General features: G+C 34.1%; 1 protein-coding gene across 1 annotated transcript; it reads right to left on the reverse strand.

Moving 5' to 3' along the window:
* Positions 1-2,833: 2,833 nt before the first annotated feature.
* LOC125673853 (mitochondrial glutamate carrier 2-like) lies at positions 2,834-16,794 on the reverse strand. Its single transcript, XM_048910743.2, has 10 exons — positions 16,391-16,794; positions 13,361-13,427; positions 12,273-12,407; positions 10,910-10,965; positions 9,410-9,500; positions 9,063-9,181; positions 8,015-8,175; positions 7,527-7,647; positions 5,843-5,918; positions 2,834-4,326 (listed from the first exon to the last, which is right to left on the reverse strand). Exons 2-10 carry the CDS (start codon positions 13,417-13,419, stop codon positions 4,176-4,178), a joined length of 969 nt encoding a protein of 322 aa, XP_048766700.1. The 5' UTR covers positions 13,420-13,427; positions 16,391-16,794; the 3' UTR covers positions 2,834-4,175.
* Between the last annotated feature and the right edge of the window lie 3,585 nt (positions 16,795-20,379).

Here is a 20,379-nt window from a genome sequence, read left to right on the forward strand (position 1 = left end):
TTAAAATGGATAAGAAAGGCCAACAGCATCAAAGTAGATTCCCAATACTGTGTTAAGAACTTAATTTTGGTGAATCGCATCTCACAGTTTGAATAAGGTATATTTTAACACAAATGCAATATTCACAAATTAACATCAAGATTTATCGGATACGCTGTCTATAACGAGATTGTGTGCAATAAAGTTGACAATATTTTTAGGACTGGAGTTTGATCTTAGGTGAAAGTCCCTTTGTCTATTGAGCACCAGAACTGCGTAGAGTATTTTTCAGATTGAAACGATGATTTTAGGGCACATTACAATATGACTAATTGGGGACGATGAAATGAATGATTACATGTGGATGTGGCAACAAAACATTGGTAAATGGCTACTAAACATTCACTAACCTGAATCTAAGCTGATACAGAGCAAATAATAAATTTCATATACAGCAGTATATGTGAAACAAATGAAGAGGAACACATTTTTTTTTTTACCTAGGATAAAATGCTTATTAATCTTAATTAAATTCTAAAGGTAGAAAATGTGACTGTATGACAGAAGTTGTCAAAACAACATCTTTACTGATATCACATATTTTCATACACACAACGGCAAGCAATGAAAATGAAGTTGAAAACAAATATACATGTACAACTGTATACAGGGTTCTCCCCCCTCACTTTTTTTTTGCAACTGCAAAAGGATTTTACTCCAATTCAAATTCACAGTTGTGTTATAAGAGAGAAGACAGTCTCGCCAATGCAGTCTTAAATTTGCCCACTGACAATGTGGACGAAAATCAAATGAGTGCAAATATTTCCCTGTACACCATACTATCTATCCAGATAACGTACATTGTCAGCAAAATATTATTTCACCATCAACGTCAAAACAAACACAGACTTCATAAAAATGGCTGACGTGATGGGTAATTTCAATCCTAAATGCATGTAACAATCTTCATGAATACCAAAACCAAAAATAAATGCTTAAGTAAAATAAATGCTTAAATTCAACATTGGTGTGTGTAATTTCAACATTCAAATAATACAGATATTAGCCTAGGACTATAAAATACATGAATGATCACTACCGGTAGTGCAGATTCGTAATTGTGAAAACAGGAGATTCAAAACGGTAACCCAACAGTGAATGAGTCCGATTGCGAGTATGATTATTAATGTTATATAATTATTGTTTTCCTCGTTGGGTTTATCTGTTCATCTTAAAACCTTATCTCGAGTGTTACAGTGGCTCTTGTTAATCTCTATTAACTGCACTCCTCCACAAAAATGTAACTGTCAATTAATTAAAATCATTAAGATTATATATCAAATCTGACCAGAAAATCCCCGATCCAATGGCGATGTCAAAGAAAGGGGAAACCCAGACTGGGGAAAAAAATGATTTACTAGATTGCATTCTATTACATCTTTGCTAGCCAAGGGTGATGCTAATCGGTGTTTCTCTTTTCACCGGAAAAGTGAAGACAATTCTATTATAGCATTCCGAATTGTTTTGGAAGACATACTGAAGCGTTCATAAAACACCTAAAAAAAAAAACTAAACCCAAAGTCTCCCTTCACTTATCGAATGTCCCCCTTCTCATGTCATAAAATTCAATCACATTCTCTGTAAATCTAGCATATTTTTGTCATCAATGCACACCTGAGTGTATTTTTCAAAACATACAATGTATCTCTCAGCACTTGACATTTCATCATGATTTACAGGTATAAAAAACTTCTAGACATGTATAAACTAAAGTTGGGCCTCATTAATCTGGACACCGAAAATCCAGATATTTCACCCTCTAAGTAATATTTTTGGGGGCAATGAATTTTTCACATTTTTAATTTTTTTTAAATTTTCTCTAAATGTGATGCACTTATGCTGACACTTCAAATATCCAGACGAATTTGCTCGTTAACCAGAATGTCTGCATGAATGAGGCCCGGCTGTAATTGTATACTTACAAACTTAAAAAAAAATTAACACAGCAGAAAACAATATTTTTAACACACTTTACGCACGAAGTGAAATACATAGTCACTGTATTTCGATGATTACTCTATCACTAGAATTGTAAAACTTGTTAACAAATGAAATTATACATTCATTAAAAAAATTGTAAACAAATGGAATTTTACATTCATTACAATACTTGTAAACAAATGGAATTTTACATTCATTACAAAACTTGTCAACAAATAAAATTTTACATTCATTGCAAAACTTTTCAACAAATGAAATTTTACATTCATTACAAAACTTGTCAACAAATGAAATTTTACATTCATTACAAAACTTGTCAACAAATGAAATTTTACATTCATTAAAAAACTGTAACAAGGAGACTGACTGCAAGGAGAAAAAAGTTTTCAAAATCTTTGGTATTATCATTTTTGAAAAAGATAGATATTAAAGGTTTGGAGTTTCTGTAAACTTTTTCCACAGCCATAAAAATATTTGCTATAAATTAAGCCCCATGGAAATCATTGGATGATATTTACACTGCATATCAGGGTTTGTCATGATCAGTTGTACTGAGGAGTGGCAACTGACTTGTACTGTTTCGTAGCTCTCGGGGCTAAAGCGACATCAGTAATGTACGAGCCTCGTATTTTTCTCATTACTAGTAGTCCAACTGTCAAAGTTTAGCTACCATTGACTGGGGGGGGGGGGGGTTAGGAACTAGGAATGTGGAAGTGGGCAAGCCCTTTTCTGCTGGAGGATCTGGGAAAATTTTATTGAAAATCAGCAGAAACATTTAAACCTCGAATCCAAATCCTACAATTTTATACATTGTGTGTGTGTGTGTGGGTGGGGGGGGGGGGGGGGGGGGGGGGGGGGGAGTGTGTTAATACAAGTACCAGCAAGTTGCTTTAATTAAAGATACAATGAAATGTAAAAAAAATCATTGAACAAGTCAAAATCTGGGCTACTAGTTGAACAACATCTATCAGCCAGATCATTTTCTTTTAAACAATAAATGGGTTATTGGGTATTATCAATGTCAAACCCAACATGTACTTCTCATTTCCTGAGCTACCACTCGTAAAATTGATTATGATCTCGGCTAAAATTGGTACAGTTATTGTATTATTGTTCAAGAATAAAAATAAAAAACAATGGAATGAATCTTTCACGATGGCACATTTCAATGTACTCGAACAACATTAAAACAACGGGCATGGGAGGCATATTTCTGTTAAATAATGGCTAGAAATGCTATTTCAATAACATACAATAAAATTAATGTGTAGCAATGGGCAATAATTTATATATATTGATGAACTGTAATATATACTCAAAAAAATATTTTATTGCAATATGCTTTCAGTATACTGCAAACATCTTAATTTAATACAAGTCATAGTATGAGAAATTTATCTCTTTAAAGCGATATTAATTTTATTTTGTTGTAAAAATGTGCTATCATGTTAAGTTTTGCATGTAACTTTAACCATAATTGTTAAAATAAAAAGTTAAGTTTAAAGATTTTATATAGAAATCCGTTTGTGTATGGGAAGACAATAATGTACTTTTGCTTCATTCAGAGCCTCTGAATAGGTTTTCTAATACAATAGTTACTTTATCATGATACCTATTTTTTCTGTCATGAAATAATAAATCACAATTTTACAACAAAAATTTTCAACACCAAAATGACAGCTAATATTGCTTTAACACTTTACTTCTTTTCTTTCAGATTTATATGCATGTATGTGTAGAAAGTAACTTTTTCATTTTTAATTAACAACACACCTTAACCATAATAAAGATATCTGAAATATATTGTATTCATTCTATATTAATAAAAAAAGAAAAAAATTTGAATACCTAAAACTCTTTCAGTCAAGTTTTCTATTCTTCATGTAAAAATAATAGTGGATGATGCTACCATATAGTGCAATACCTTTTAAAATATCTCATATTATTTTGCAATGGAAAAAGGTTTGACAATACCCAGTCCTACTGAAGTGTCGTGTACAAGTCTGGGATATGCTGAAAATTGTGGAAAATAATACTGAATATAATTTCACATGTGTAAACTCAGATCCTGTTTGAAAAACAAAATCAGCAATGAGTCAGTTCTCCTTGGTTCAGTAAACCCAAATATCACAGACAATTAGAAAAACGAATGCATTTTAACTTATTTTGTAAACTAAACTAAAATCAGGAATCTATCATTTTGATTTAGAGAAGAAGTCCACTATACTCTCCCCTATGCCCAGGAAATAAACACCTTGAGCGATGCCGAACAAGGGTGCGATAACCAGAATTCTGCAAAAGCCGCCTTTGAAGAACGCCCTCCACCCTTCTTTTCCATATACTTTCCTGTAATAAAAAATAAGTTTGTAACTTTATACAAAACAAAATGTAAATTCAACACAGCTGAAATGGTAGATTCAGTCTTTATACGGTAAATAAATACAGTACATTTATATGTTTCCTAAGTGTTCTATAGTTTAAGATGACAAAGTTAATTCCTGTCCTAAATACAGATTTCACTCGACCTTTGATATTCATTACAGAGTGACCTTTAATGAGTTAAATAATTTTACAAAATACACATAAAACGTACATGTATCATTTACCAATTATTACTTATGATAAAATACACATATATCAGTTTCTATTTTTTTCATATCACAAAGCTAGTTGCCATAACAACCACATTATAACTACAGGTGCTTGCAGAACTCACCAGTCTGACCTTCACTGGAACTCACTAGTCTGACCTTCACTGGAAATTACTTTTCTCTACAGTTTTTTACATTTACCAGTAGACCTCTAGTTTCTTTCCAAACAACTTTTTAAAAATTTCTATAATTATAAACAAAGTTTTAATAAATGTACAAAAAATCTAGGATTTTCTTTTGAATAAAGAGGCTTGAATGACAGGTTAAGGAGGCACAATTTACACACCAGAGAAATCTGATATGGATGGAAAGTGGAGTTAGATACAAAATTTTGAAATTGAAAACTTTCAAATTTACTTTATTTAGTTAAAATCTGCAGTTTTATTGGAAAGTAATTTGAAAGTAAAAAATTAAAACCAACATTGTACAGATCAGCAGTTGACATGATAACCTACTGGACTACCCTGCTAGGTAATCTACAGATCAGCAGTCGACATGATAACCTACTGAACTACCCTGCTAGGCAATCTACAGATCAGCAGTCGACATGATAATCTACTGGACTACCCTGCTAGGCAATCTACAGATCAGCAGTCGACATGTTAACCTACTGAACTACCCTGCTAGGCAATCTACAGATCAGCAGTCGACATGATAATCTACTGGACTACCCTGCTAGGCAATCTACAGATCAGCAGTCGACATGTTAACCTACTGAACTACCCTGCTAGGCAATCTACAGATCAGCAGTCGACATGATAATCTACTGAACTACCCTGCTAGGTAATCTACAGAGCAGCAGTCGACATGATAATCTACTGAACTACCCTGCTAGGCAATCTACAGATCAGCAGTCGACATGTTAACCTACTGGACTACCCTGCTAGGTAATCTACAGATCAGCAGTTGACATGATAATCTACTGGACTACCCTGCTAGGCAATCTACAGATCAGCAGTCGACATGATAATCTACTGGACTACCCTGCTAGGCAATCTACAGATCAGCAGTCGACATGATAACCTACTGGACTACCCTGCTAGGCAATCTACAGATCAGCAGTCGACATGATAATCTAGTGGACTACCCTGCTAGGCAATGAGATTTAAAAGGCATATACAAGTACAAGTATTGCTGATATTCCTACTTTCATTCAAGTTTCAGAAGGAAGTCGGCCATTATGACGATGTGCTAATCCTCCTTAAACTTACGTGAAACAGTCCACAATGCCCGAGTATGATATTTCTCCCTCAGCCTTCTTTAAAGTCTGAAGTCGAGTTTTCACAACTGAAAATAGCAATTTTAAAATGACAGCAAATCATATCTTTTCTCTTCATTATTTGAGAGCTACAATTTTATGCAATTTGATTCCACCTCTGTCCAGCCCCACCCAGCATAATGTTCAGACATTTTACCACTTTTAAACAGCACTCTCAATCAAATAACAACTCTAGAGATGTTTGTAAAACACACATGCCCCCTTCCCCCAGATCACAGTATAAAGCACAACACACCTAGAATTAAATCTACTAAGTGAAAAAGAACTAGATGTGTCAGCACGACACGAATGCCCCTGCCAGCAGTAAAGTCAAATGTAGGAAATCCATCAAAGAATATCATTGAATGTGGCATTCAGATTGTATGTTACATGTATTTAGTACAATGAAGAATTGAACAACAATCCTTTATATGTTTTAACAACCATAACAATAAATTTTCTAAGTTAAAGGGGCACAACTCCATCAAAAATCAACGAACCAGAACAAAACTCCAATTTGATCTGTAACTCATCAATATGCACCTGCATACAAAAAAATCAATTCAATATCTCAGGACATTTAGAAAAAAGTCCAGAAAACTGGGTGTTGCAGAAGGATGGACAAGATTAAAACTATATGTCCCAACCACTTTGTGGCGGGGGCATAAAAACAGACTGATAGGGATCATGTGCAATCTACCATGTACAAAGTATAATAGCGAAAGCATTCTCCAATTATCTTTCGTGCAAGATCTATTATACCCATCGAACCTGGCCTGGTAGTGACCTTGACACTGAAATACTAGCCCGCTGAGCAACATTAATCTCCGACATGTATCGGCCTAAAAATATGAAGTTTGTGATTTCAAGTTATTCATTTCACAAGATTTGGGGGAACCAACCAATCAACATGTGCAAAGCTACATGTGTGTGCCCTTCCTTGGATGATGCACAGTATATTTGCTTTTACAATCAGACATCTCTTGTTCTGTTCAGAATTTTGTGCACAGAAGTACTTGTGATAACTTATGATATGATCTTAAAATTAGTGATGAAATGATTGTCGCCGACAATCGATTGGCGATCGGTTTTGGCTCTTCGATTCCAATTATTGATTCTATTTTATATAATCGATTGTCACCTGTACACTAATTAATATTTAACCCGAGATTCATCTGACTGTTAATCCTGCTTTTATATCGAGATATGTGCGGGGGAGGGGAAGAGTGGACTCCACATTGAAAAGTGGGAATTTAGTGACACCAGCTAGTGTGTATGCTGCACATATCCATAAAACTAAATAGAAATAACCCCCCAAATAATGAACATTTATTAACTACATGTAAATATCGATTATATTGATCACTGATCGATGCAGATCTTCCGATTATGACCGATTATCGATTACAAATATTTTCAGATTTTTCAACACTACTGAAAATGGCACCACAAAATAGCATATATCCCCCTCACAATGTCAGCTATTTGACCTTCTGACACAGAAATGAATGAACCTCTTTTTCTGCGTATAATTTTATTTAATTGCATGGATAGGCAATCTATTTTATTATTTCAAGCAAATTTCTTACAATAAGGAATGATATCCCAGTATTTCTGATATGTATAGGATTTCTTACCATCAAATGGATTAACAGACAAAGAGGCTATGCCCCCCGCTGCGATCCCCGCACACAGGGAGTAGATGAACACAGGCTGGTCAAGTCCCTTTGCTAACCCTGTCACATCCGCAGAAATTAACTACAAAGTGAAAGTAGGATGTCAAGCCAATCACAAAACTTAATTTATGAATAACATACTTGATATTCAATAGTAATCTTGCCAACGGATACTACATTGTGAAGATCTATTAGATACACTACTTCTGTTTGCAAATTCTGTATGAAAATATGCCCCAAATTAGATTTATATTCACTATCAATATCATCATCACATCATTATACTATTTCATTCACAATTTCTGATGCAACTCTTTCCCTCTTCTGGCTTTACTTGTAAATGTCATTGTTATGTTGATCTAAGAGCACCTCCTAATTTGGTGAATAAATATTCTATGATCTTATATACACAGTAGAGTACTTTAAAGACATTGATATTTATCCCTCACCTTTTCATTGAAAATGGCAAACAAAGGGAAATAAATAGCTGAGAATGTGACGTCCCTGAGTGCTGTTGCTCTGAATCCTTTGTAAATTCCCAGAATTCCCTTCTCACGGATCAGTTTTAGTGCTGTTCCTGTGGCAGTTATACGCTCTGACTTCGCAGCACCTGTCAATGATGGTTATAACTTTATAGAACCTGATCTAAAGTAGAAATTATCATGATACATACTGTGGATTTATTATTTTAAGCATGCACTTATTTTTGTGTCCTGGCTGTTTTAGTTCTAAGGACATGAAATCACAAGTTAGACCTTCAGAGATTTATATTTTGCATCATTCGTCTTGTTTATAACAGCCAGAATATAGATGACATTTTAGTACACTTATTTAGGGCTACACGGATCAAGGATATCAGCCTGCATAACTCAGTGGTTAGAGCACCTGCAGGGGTCCCGGGTTTGATTCCAAATCTAGACATAAATTTTCTCCTGCCCTGTTACATTTGGTGTCATTGATCACCCCTGGACTTGCAGGTGAATTTAAGTCCTGCCAGGGGCAAAAGAAATTGGGTTATGTATCTTCTAGGGTTGGTCAATTTAAGGACGGAGGAAAGTAATGGTTTGGCCTACATAGATTATTATAGTTATCAGCTTGGATAACTCAGTGTTGGCCTATACAGATTACTATAGATATCAGCTTGGATAACTCAGTGGTTAGAGGACCTGCCTTGTAATTAGTGCAGGGGTTCTGGGTTCAATTCCTGATTGATAATAATTACATTGATTGATAATAAATACATATTTTTATTAATTTTACGATGTTTTTGCATAAATTAATTCCTTGCTTTTAATAAGGAATCAACGGTAATGTTATGATCATGCTTTAAATGTGACTTTTAAAGCATCCTTTATATGAACAATATTGATAATTCATGTGCAATACCACATTGCAAGCTTCTTAAAATTTATGATATATACACTTTATTACACATTAGAGCAACTCAATATCATTTAAAGTTTTAAGATCTTGAAGTTTTCTTAATCGACACAGTACCACTTCTTCCTGCATCTTGCTGTTGGATCTTCAGAAGTTCCATAGGGGTGGTGACAATGATTTGGCACAGTCCCGCCCCTGCCCCCGAGACAATGGCTCCTCCACTCGACAATACACCACTGTAAAAAATAAGTAGTCTCTGTTATTCCATCATACATCACTGTAAAGAGTAACTAGTCTGTTATTCCATTAAACACCACTGTAAAAAATAACTAGTCTTTGTTATTTGATAGTATATCACTGTAGAAAAAATATTCAGGCGAGCTTGGTATGATATTTTCTATTAATTAAAGTGTAACTTGCTTATGATATTATCTATTCATCACAGTGTGACTTGGTATGCTTACTTTTTGTTGGTAAATTTGTATCGGAGATAGTCATTAACTACCAGTTTGAGGGCCTTCTCTGGTGTGATCAGGAGCAGATTTACTGCAGATCCTATAAAAAAGGTCAAGTAAAATTGAGTTTTAATTCCTGGCCTAAAAATAAACATCAGACTGAGTCATCAATGGACAATTAAACATTCCATCATTAAAAAAAAAAAGATTCAACCGTTCCATTTGACCAGCAAAAGATAAATATCACTTGTGATTGCCATGATGTTGTTGAAATATAGTGCCATTCTCGTTGTAACATATAATTTGATTATTCAATCCATAGTCATCACAACGATCACAAAAACAGTCAGCTGCTATTCCACATTCATTTGATATTATTCTAATTTGGTATACATAACCAAACAAATAAGAATGAAAAGAATTTACCAAGGATTAAACCATGTTTGTATCATGTACATAGATAATTTAAAAGTAGAAAATGAAACTAGAATATGATGTCCTTTAGCTGCTTAATCGGTGTCAAAAATGAAACTATAATATGACGTCTTCTAGCTACTTAACCAGTGTCAGAAAATGAAACTAGAATATGATGTCTTCTAGCTGCTTAACCAGTGTCAGAAAATGAAACTAGAATATGTTGTCCTCTATCTGCCTAACATTCAGAAAATGAAACTAAAATATGATATTCTCTAGCTGCATAATGTTCAAAATAGGCAACGACTGAGTCATTTTTGGTGCAGAATGTTAAACTTTTAAACAGGGATTAATTTCTGTTGACAGCCTTTCAATGAAATCCATTGGTGCCTGTTACAATGTTTTAAAATTGTACTGAAGACACCAACAGACCTTATCAGTCAAATGAGTTTTAGTTAAAAATATCACTATAGCTCCAGGGGAGCAGGAGTCCTGCACTTTATGTCCCCCTTGTCCCAAAGATGCTTCACTCCAAATTTGAAAATAATTGGAATAGTAATTATCAAGAAGTTAAAAATATCCCATTCTTAACACAAGAAGCTGAATGCAGTTGCACTGGTCCCATGTGTCACTAAGGTGACCTGATAAAAAGTAAGTGTTAATCATAATTTGCTGGTACTTAGAAAAAATTGGATCTGATTGAAGTCTTTCCTAGAATAGTTGACCAGTGGAGCTAATAATATTTATGATGTAAAACTTCTGTACCTTAAACTTTTCAAGTCTGTATATTTAGCTATACCACGTACAGATACATGTATGATGATGTTCTTTATAACATAGCCTGAAATACTGTGTCATATACTTACTGGCTGGTGTAAAGGGTGATTATACAAGTACAATTTCTATGTGGGGGGGGGCACTTTGTTCTTACAGACAGAAAATAACTACACAAGAGGATGATTATTGGGGAGATAGGTGGTAGGGGGTGTCTGTAGAGTGAAGGGGTGTGGGACTACAACATGCAGATACAGTTCCAGTATTGATAATTTACAGAATGTGACAAAAGAGGTGCATGTCACCTGTCTGAAACCATACCTCTGTACATCCCCAGGAATCTTTCATTCTTGAAGGTTTTCTTAGCACAATCGTATCTAAATCACGTAGAATCATTCATTAGATTAAAGTTCATGCATTTATTCCAAATGTAAACAATCTAACAAAACAAAATTCTGAATTTTGAGAACACAACACATCAAATCTTGCAAATTACAATTAAAACTGATACCCAAGTAATTATAAGGTAACTCTCCCCAACACAAGAAACAACAGTATAATATTGCACTACAGTTCTCTGATCAGCTTCGGATATTGGTTCAACAGTCTGGGTTTGACCAGATCTAATCAGAACACACACAGAGACTTTTATCCGGAATACATACATGTATACTCACAGACTTCTAACCGGAACACACATACTCACATACTTCTAACCAGAACACACATACACACAGACTTCTAATCAGAACACACATACACACAGACTTCTAATCAGAACACACATACACACAGACTTCTAATCAGAACACACATACACACAGACTTCTAATCAGAACACACATACTCACATACTTCTAACCAGAACACATATACTCACAGACTTCTAACCAGAACACACATACACACAGACTTCTAATCAGAACACACATACACACATACTTCTAATCAGAACACACATACACACAGACTTCTAATCAGAACACACATACTCACAGACTTCTAACCAGAACACACATACACACAGACTTCTAATCAGAACACACATACACACAGACTTCTAATCAGAACACACATACACACAGACTTCTAATCAGAACACACATACACACAGACTTCTAATCAGAACACACATACACACAGACTTCTAATCAGAACACATATACTCACAGACTTCTAATCAGAACACACATACACACAGACTTCTAATCAGAACACACATACACACAGACTTCTAATCAGAACACACATACACACAGACTTCTAATCAGAACACACATACACACAGACTTCTAATCAGAACACACATACACACAGACTTCTAATCAGAACACACATACTCACATACTTCTAACCAGAACACATATACTCACAGACTTCTAACCAGAACACACATACACACAGACTTCTAATCAGAACACACATACACACAGACTTCTAATCAGAACACACATACACACAGACTTCTAATCAGAACACACATACTCACAGACTTCTAACCAGACCACACATACACACAGACTTCTAATCAGAACACACATACACACAGACTTCTAATCAGAACACACATACACACAGACTTCTAATCAGAACACACATACACAAACTTCTAACCGAAACACACACAAACTTCTGACCGGAACACAAATGCACACAGACTTCTAACTGGAACATACATACTCACAGACTTTTGTAGTACAGTTCTCCGTTTGGCATTGGCTGTTGGTTCTGTAATCTGGTTTTGACTAGATCTATCGGGAACACACAGGTCACACCCACTATGCCAGCTATGGCTCCATTAATTACTTTGGGAAGTGGGCTAAAATCAAATTGTATATACCACAGCATGTATAAAAAAGTGTCAAATCAGTTCTATACATACTTAATTTCATGTTTGTGTGACTTTGATTTCATGTTTGTGTGACCTTGATTTTGTTTGTGTGACCTTGATTTCATGTTTGTGTGACCTTGATTTCATTAGTGTGTGACCTTGATTTCATGCTTGTGTTAGCTTGATTTCGTGTCTGTGTGACCTCAATTTCGTGTTTGTGTGACCTTGATTTTGTGTTTGTGTGACGTTGATTTTGTTTGGGTGACCTTGATTTTGTGTTTGTGTGACCTTGATTTCATGTTTGTGTAACCTTGATTTCAATATTGTGCAACCTTGATTTCATGTTTGTGTGACCTTGATTTCGTGTTTGTGCAACCTTGATTTCGTGTTGTAGGACTGTCACGATGATTTCATGTTTGTGTGAACTTGATTTTATTTGTATGACCTTGATTTATTTGTGTGACCTTGATTTTGTGTTTGTGTGACCTAAATTTCATGTTTGTGTGACCTTGATTTCATGTTTCTGTGACCTTGATTTTATGTTTGCGTGACCTAAATTTCATAGTTTATAAGAGTTGTATTTCTTGATAGAGTTGATTTCCACATGTTCATGGAAGATTTCAATTCGTAGATAATGTTCCTTACAAACATTCAACAATAATTACACCCAAAGTAATTCTTTTTAATGGTATCTGCTGAAAATTCATGTCTTAAACATTTCTATTAAACACATATCAACCATGATGATCTCTGAAACCTTTAATATATGTTAACAGTTTGATAATGTTATAAGTTAAAAAGTATGTCATGTACCATTTCATGTATTGCAACAATTTTCATGAGTAATTTAAACAGAAAACAAATATCAAACAAACATCATCAGACATCATTTCATCACAAACAAATAATTAGTTGTTTGGCAAAGTTTGTAATATACTCACAAGAATCGCGGAGTAGGTGGGGTGACGCTAACGTCCACAGATTTTTCTGTCTGCTTCATCTCAAATCCTGCAATATTCAGCATGTATCTTAATATCAGCTAACATGTTTACAGGTGAGAAATTTATTTGTATCATATCAAAAGCTTAACTTTACTGATATATCATGTACCGTAAATCTGGTTATTTTTACTGTCGATTAATTTTTAGCGTTTTTGCGAGTCAGTTGGATTCGCAAAAATATTTTTCTCAAAAATACCTCTATCGTAAAAAAAATTCTAGATCCACCAATTCGATGGTCAGTTGTATTAAACTCACAGGTGTATAAATAGTGATCAATACTGGCGATTTATTTGATATCACTCGTGTGTAACTAATCTGGTGGGTTATAGTTAGTTTATCGATGGTCAGTTTTACCTCAGATTTTTAAGCCACAAGATGTCAATTTTAAAATACTTTAATAGAAAAAGCGGCCTGTGCTTTTAACTGAAAATGCAGCATAGTTCCACCATAAATTCGCAAAAATAAGAAACACAAAAATAAATACAAAGGCTTTTTACTCAAAATTTGCAAAAATAAATCGACGCAAAAATATCCAGATTGATGGTATATGTTGAACAATGGGGATTTTCTGTGGTTGGGAATTCTGTGATTTGACTATATGGTTGGCAACTTTTGAGCGTATCCAGCCCTTCGTCTTACAGCTTATAATTTCACTGAGTTTCCAACCCTGCTTACATACATGTATTGATGTTATAGCGAGCTCAGTGAATTAAAACGACAGTGTGTGAACAGATTATACTGAACTAGTTATAGCGAGCTTAGTGAACTAGAACAACAGCATGTGAACAGAGCTATAATACTGAAATTTGACTGTTCACTTCAGATGCAGAATGATCTTGCAGAGACAAAATGTTTTGACAATGTGATTTCTATGCAATTAACATTCCCTTAAAGCTCTCTGATATGGCAACACAAACAGACGCAACATCATTGTCCATACAAAGTTTTGTGTGATCAGAATATTCATTGGCAATCTGAGATTCCTTTGACTCCCTCCCTCCCCCCCTTGCTTTTATAATATTTTAATTGACACATAGAGGATTCTTGGATCTAGTATGGCATGTCTAAATGCATCACCTCTTATCTCCTAAAACAATCAAAACAAGATTCAACAGCTGAATTTTATCATCATCATCGTCGGCATTTTGATTAACGTGCAGGATTAGGTGCATCTTCCACAGCAGTGGGCTCCCTTCCAGGTAACTGGCTTGCTGCACGAATGGCAGACCTAACATTTGACTTCCAGGCATCTCTCTCCAATGGGTTGATACCACCAAGTCCCCACTCACGCTGGTCTTTTTTGGTCTCCCTGGTTGTCGTCCTCCCTCTTTTTTCATATTGAAGACATTATTGATTGCCCCACTGGATCTAGCAACGTGCCCAAACCAGTGTAGCCTCTTCTCCCGCAGGATAGCGTCGAGATCATCAATCCCAAGTCGTGCCAGTAGCTCGCTTGATCTGACACTAGCCATGTCTTCTGGCTTTACCCTGCAAATCTGTCTGACCATGGCTCTGTCATTTCGTCGTAGTCGAAGGTCTGGTTTTGGCAAGGGCCACGTCTCACTTGCATACAGCATCGCACTACGCACATATGTACTGAACAACATGCCACAGGTCTTATAGGAAAGATGACGGGAAAAGAGGACAGGCAGCAGTTCCCTGAATTTATTCCAGGCCGTCTTCACACGAGTGATCGTTGAGAGCACACATCCTCCAGCCGCATACTGTTTCTGTTTCACCAAAATGAAATACTTTATAACAGTTGCACATGGAGCAGAAGTGCTGATTTTGATTGGTTGACACATATATTGGGAAATTTTAGGGGTTATTTATAGTAACAAGTAGAAGCATTGTGTACATCATCTTTAATCAAACATTATATTAGCTAAATTTTCATAACGAATTTGCTGATAAGCATTAATTATACAACATTATTCAAGCAATGAGAGCCCTTGAATTTTACAGTTCACAAATTATAAAAGTCTGTGTATATCTAACAGTATTTGGTTGTATGAAATGGAAGATCAAGCTGTTGATCCATATTTTATTGAAGATGTATTATGAATTCAGTCATGCCATACATGCATGTTTTGTGGATAATTAAAGTTACTTATTGTAGAAGAGAACGGAATTAAACAGGTTGGGAACACTTCCCCTACAGCATGATATTCTCGCGAAAATGCGATTATCCCTCTCTAGCGAGAGTAAATATATCCTGTACAACAGAGAAAAACACCCGTGGAGTACATATCTCTTCGTGTTTCATATGTGAAAAGAAGAAAAAGTGCTAAAATGTCTGATACTTCTGCAAATATATTGATCAAAACAAAAACACTCACGATAAGTATTGGATTTCAGACTGCTTCCCTCTTACGCAGCAACTTAGATATGCAATTTCTTGACTGTGAGACAATTTGCATCATGTTGAGTGTGTGTCACATGCACGGAATTTGCCATTATTTTCAATAAAGACATCAAAACACCTGCTTATGGTAATGTTTACTTTCTCGCTAAAGAGGGATAATTGCATTCTAGCAAGAAGATCTTGCTATATAAAGGGAAGTGTTCCCAACCTGTTAAATATATTTGCATGAAAGTCCCTGGAAGTGCAAATGACCAGCATTCTCAGGAGGGTATCATTCAGAGTAAATTCAAGTTAAGTACCCTGCGTTCATTCTTAGTATGCAGATATAATAACTTTATTTACAGAAATGAGTGTCTGCGGCTTGCACCATTGTCAGATTAAACGAGATTTGAAACATTGCAAAATCTACAATCAGAATTATTATGATACAATGTTGTATTCAGACCCTGTAAATTTCTTTTTAAGAAGGTTTGCGAATCACCGCAAGACAGTCATCCAATATAACAAATGACTGGATTTACTACATCTCTCCGAGGAAATTCGAGCTACCAATAATAAAGTGTTGCGAAGGAAAATCCTTATTTAGACGTGATACGATTACTTACCTTGGGTATGGAACGCGCAGTATGTCAGTGTATTTCTAGTTATCAATATTAATATATCTGTGGATTAGATTGACTTTTACAGTGTCATTGAACTTGGAAAATTCTACTTGTAAACACGAACATAAACCACCACCGATTCAAGTGCCGGAAATGTTTTTTGATGTCGTAAATATGGTTTGATTCAATGATTGTAAATAAAATAATAAATGTCATTCGTCACTGACTGTAATCAGAACTCATATCCCGTTAAGCTACTCAGTATATGTTTTGTGTGGGTTTTTTTCAGTGGCGGATCAAGATAGGTGGGAGAAAACATACCCCTCCCCCTTTTTTCTTTTTCAACATTCTTGTTAACAGAGAGAATGTGATGCAGGATAGAAATAGTAATAAAAACTAAATTTTTGAAAATCATCTATATTCTTTTTATCTATTCTATTATCTATTAAAAAATAACAAAAACAAAAACACAAAAAACCTATTGTTTATTATTATACCTATGTCCTTTTTATGTATTCCCAAGGGTTGTTTTAAATTGTTTTATATGTTATTAGGGTAATCATATCATTACATTAGGCGCTATATATATTAATAACAATATTTATGCATTTTAACTATGACATTATGAATATTTTATTCACATGTATGTGCACATCGAATTCGATTTTATATCATCTTTTCTTTCACATTTGTCAAGCGCTTTAGAGAACTAATGTTGATAGGGCGCTAAATAAATCTTTTAATTACAATTACAATTACAATATTCAGTCCAGGGATGGGTCCATTAATTATGGTTTTCAGAAAAATCATTGCAAAAATCACCATACATCAGAAAAATCAAAAATTCATCAGTTTCATAATGCATGCATACATCGCAATAATCGTAATTCATTTCATACATTAGAAAACTCATGAAATTTCATTTCATAATCCATATCAAAAATTTATTTCATGATGCATATCAAAAATGTGTTTCCATATACTATACTGTATTAATTAATTATACATACATATATATATATATATATATATATATATATATATATATATATATATATATATATATATATATATATTAGAAGTTGATTCGGCACAGTTGTAAATAAATATTGAAAATCAGAATGTCATTCATCATATATCATATAACAAGAGATCAATATCTACCTATATATTACAAAGATATATAATATATGTCATTTTTAATTTGACCAATGTTTTTTAAGGACAGCATTTTGTGTAAAAAAAAAAAAAAACTCACCTTTTAACTTTTGTCGGAGATTTCATTTTTCATCTTATATTTGTACATGATAAACGTAATAAAGGCTAATAGAGTTTACTCAGGTGACCTAAAAATAATGAATTGTTCAATATGTTTTCGTTAAGATGGTCAATGTGTAACGAAAACATATTGAACAATTTTAAATGGTTTAATTTTGTATTGGGATTTACGAGATTGATATCTTCGTTCTTACTGACCGCCAGGAGGCGGGCGATCATATGTTATGGTTTTAGAAAAACGTAATGATTTATAAACGTAATCATATAGCCTATATATCCAAAAACCATATCATGTTTATTTTATTGTACATGTACTGCTTATGCAATTAGCAGTTGGCAATAAACAGTTGTCAGTTGACAGTTGCCTGTCGTATATGGAATTCCAAACTGTTGGTTTTTTTTTTTTTTTTTGGTTTTTATTTTGGGGGGGGGGGGTGCATATATATAATCACGAGTTTTGGGTGTAATCTGCAGAGTTTGTAGAACTTAATTTCTCTTTGTCGTACGGTTTATTTTGTTCATTTTTCTACACTCAATCATTTCTTATTTTAAAATTGAAAAGCTAATCTTTTTTTTTATAGTAAAAATATATTCTACACATGAGGATTTTGAAAGTTACTTAATACAATGGAATATTATCTGAAGTGTGAACAATAGCCTTAGCTTGCCAGAATGAACTATAATGAAGGACTAATACAGGAAAAATAAGCTTCGATATATAAAAAACATGAATTCGAAGGTTTCTAAATGGTTTGCTTAGCTATATTGTTAACAGGAGCTGCTTATTCCTGGGCACCTGATCCCACCCTTGTTATTCCAGGTATTCGTGTTTGCCCTACTCTAATTTTCATATTCACTGTGGTATTTATGAGATTGATCACAGATCCTTTTATTCAATATTTCACCTTGCAGATATAGATTTGATAGTTACCAAGTAGAACTTGCAGCCGAATTTGATGCTTGTGTCATTAAATTTCGTCTTTACTTTGGTACGTACTTGTTCCAAGTGAGGTCCTGGAACCGACTTCGCTGACAATGTTCCTTTAATATTGACAGGTGATGCATAATTTTCGTTCAGGTTTAATGTTAACGTACGTTCCAGCCGGAATGGTTTTGGTTGTAGGTGATACATGTAGTTTTGATTCCTGGCCCGCGTAAGTTTGTAATCCTTAATCAAAATCTGTATGAAAAGACAGCATTTCACGACGGGTTGTATTTGCAAATAAGATCATTATAACAACCGTAGAATTTGCAAAATGCTAACTTTAATTAAAGGGACATGGACACGATTTGAGCTGAAAATTTTATTTTCCCATTTTTATTGTTTACAATGCTTAACTAAGTATTTCTAATGGTCAACCAAAATTTGAATATCAGTTGTTGAGTTATAAGTGAGATAAAGCACTCGCAATTCCTTTTTATGTAAACAAGGTTTGTGCTATGTTTTTGTTTACATTAGACTGTTTAATAGAAAATAGTATGTTTATAACAAAATAAGATGTGCCAAACACTAGAAAATATTTAATTGTGTTAGGAAGTTACTTATAGATTGAAAAAATCTGCTTTAAACGAAACTTTTACTAGTTTATGTAAGCAAAAACATAGCACGAGCCTTGTTTACATAATAAAGACTTATGACCTCTGTATCTCTCATGTACCTTGACTACTGGCATTTAAATTTTTGCTGAGCATTAGTAATACTTTAGTTAAGCATTCTAAACATTCAAAATAAAAAAATAAAATAAAAGCTCAAATCGTATCCATGTCCCTTTAAACGAGACTGTTGAAACTCCTGTAATCATATGTAAACTAGACTTGCTCAAGTCTCTATGTTGTTTTTCTTACTTCATCAATTCGACCAAATTTTACTGTATTTCATACTTAATTGTCATCAAACATGTATGACATTGTTAAAAGTATTAAAGATAGCACTGATTATTAAACAGAGACCCTTAACAGTTTGAATAAAATTTTAGAACTGTTCTTGCAAATTCACACATGTTTCAACTTTAACAGATCCGATTTCTTGGATTTTAAAATTAACCAATGAAATAAACCCCCCAAAAAAGTTGCAAATTCAGGGAAAGCTCTATGGCAGTAATTTAGAACGGTAAAATGAGTGAGAGACAAGACAGTCCCTATAGATCTCTCCCTAGATCTGACCATAAGAATCCAGAATTTCCACTGCGACCGTGAACCAGGAAAGAGGTGACAAAGTTGACAATTGCTATCAAGTATGAAAATGCTTTCCCTAAAGATCAAACATCAAATAAAATAAATAAATTTCAATCATAAATATACCAAATCTAAAAAGAATAAAATAGCAATGATTTTTAGAATCCCTATGTATACATAAATACAACATGAACAAGTTTACATATTCCAAACTCTGATAGGAATGAAATAAATTTAAATAAATAATTTAATGCTAATTAACAAACCAATGGATAGAAATCAGGAATTTTATATAGGTAAACACGCACCCAAAATGAGGAATTTCATATAGGTAAACACGCCGCCGAAGCTGCGAAAAGCTTCCTAAGGAATGAAGAAATTTTCATCTCGATTTATCGTTAAAATTTATTTAATAATTTCTAAATGGTGCAGATTAATTAAAGCATTCATAAGACTGAGGCAAGTTCTACAAATTTAAGACATTCAATAGGCAGTCGCTTTTCCCTCGCCTTCAGGTTAGGGTTATAAACATGGAGGTT

This window comes from Ostrea edulis, chromosome 3 (genome assembly GCF_947568905.1).
Source record: "Ostrea edulis chromosome 3, xbOstEdul1.1, whole genome shotgun sequence".
NCBI lineage: Eukaryota > Metazoa > Mollusca > Bivalvia > Ostreida > Ostreidae > Ostrea > Ostrea edulis.

Bases quoted from the DNA above. Each gene is read 5' to 3' on its own strand.
- LOC125673853 (XM_048910743.2), bottom strand. From the start codon at position 13,419: ATGAAGCAGACAGAAAAATCTGTGGACGTTAGCGTCACCCCACCTACT. The intron at 9,501-10,909 runs GTATGGTTTCAG...CCTTTTTTATAG, and splicing joins ATTCCTGGGGATGTACAGAG to GATCTGCAGTAAATCTGCTC. The intron at 8,176-9,062 runs GTACTGTGTCGA...CATCATTGACAG, and splicing joins GCAAGATGCAGGAAGAAGTG to GTGCTGCGAAGTCAGAGCGT.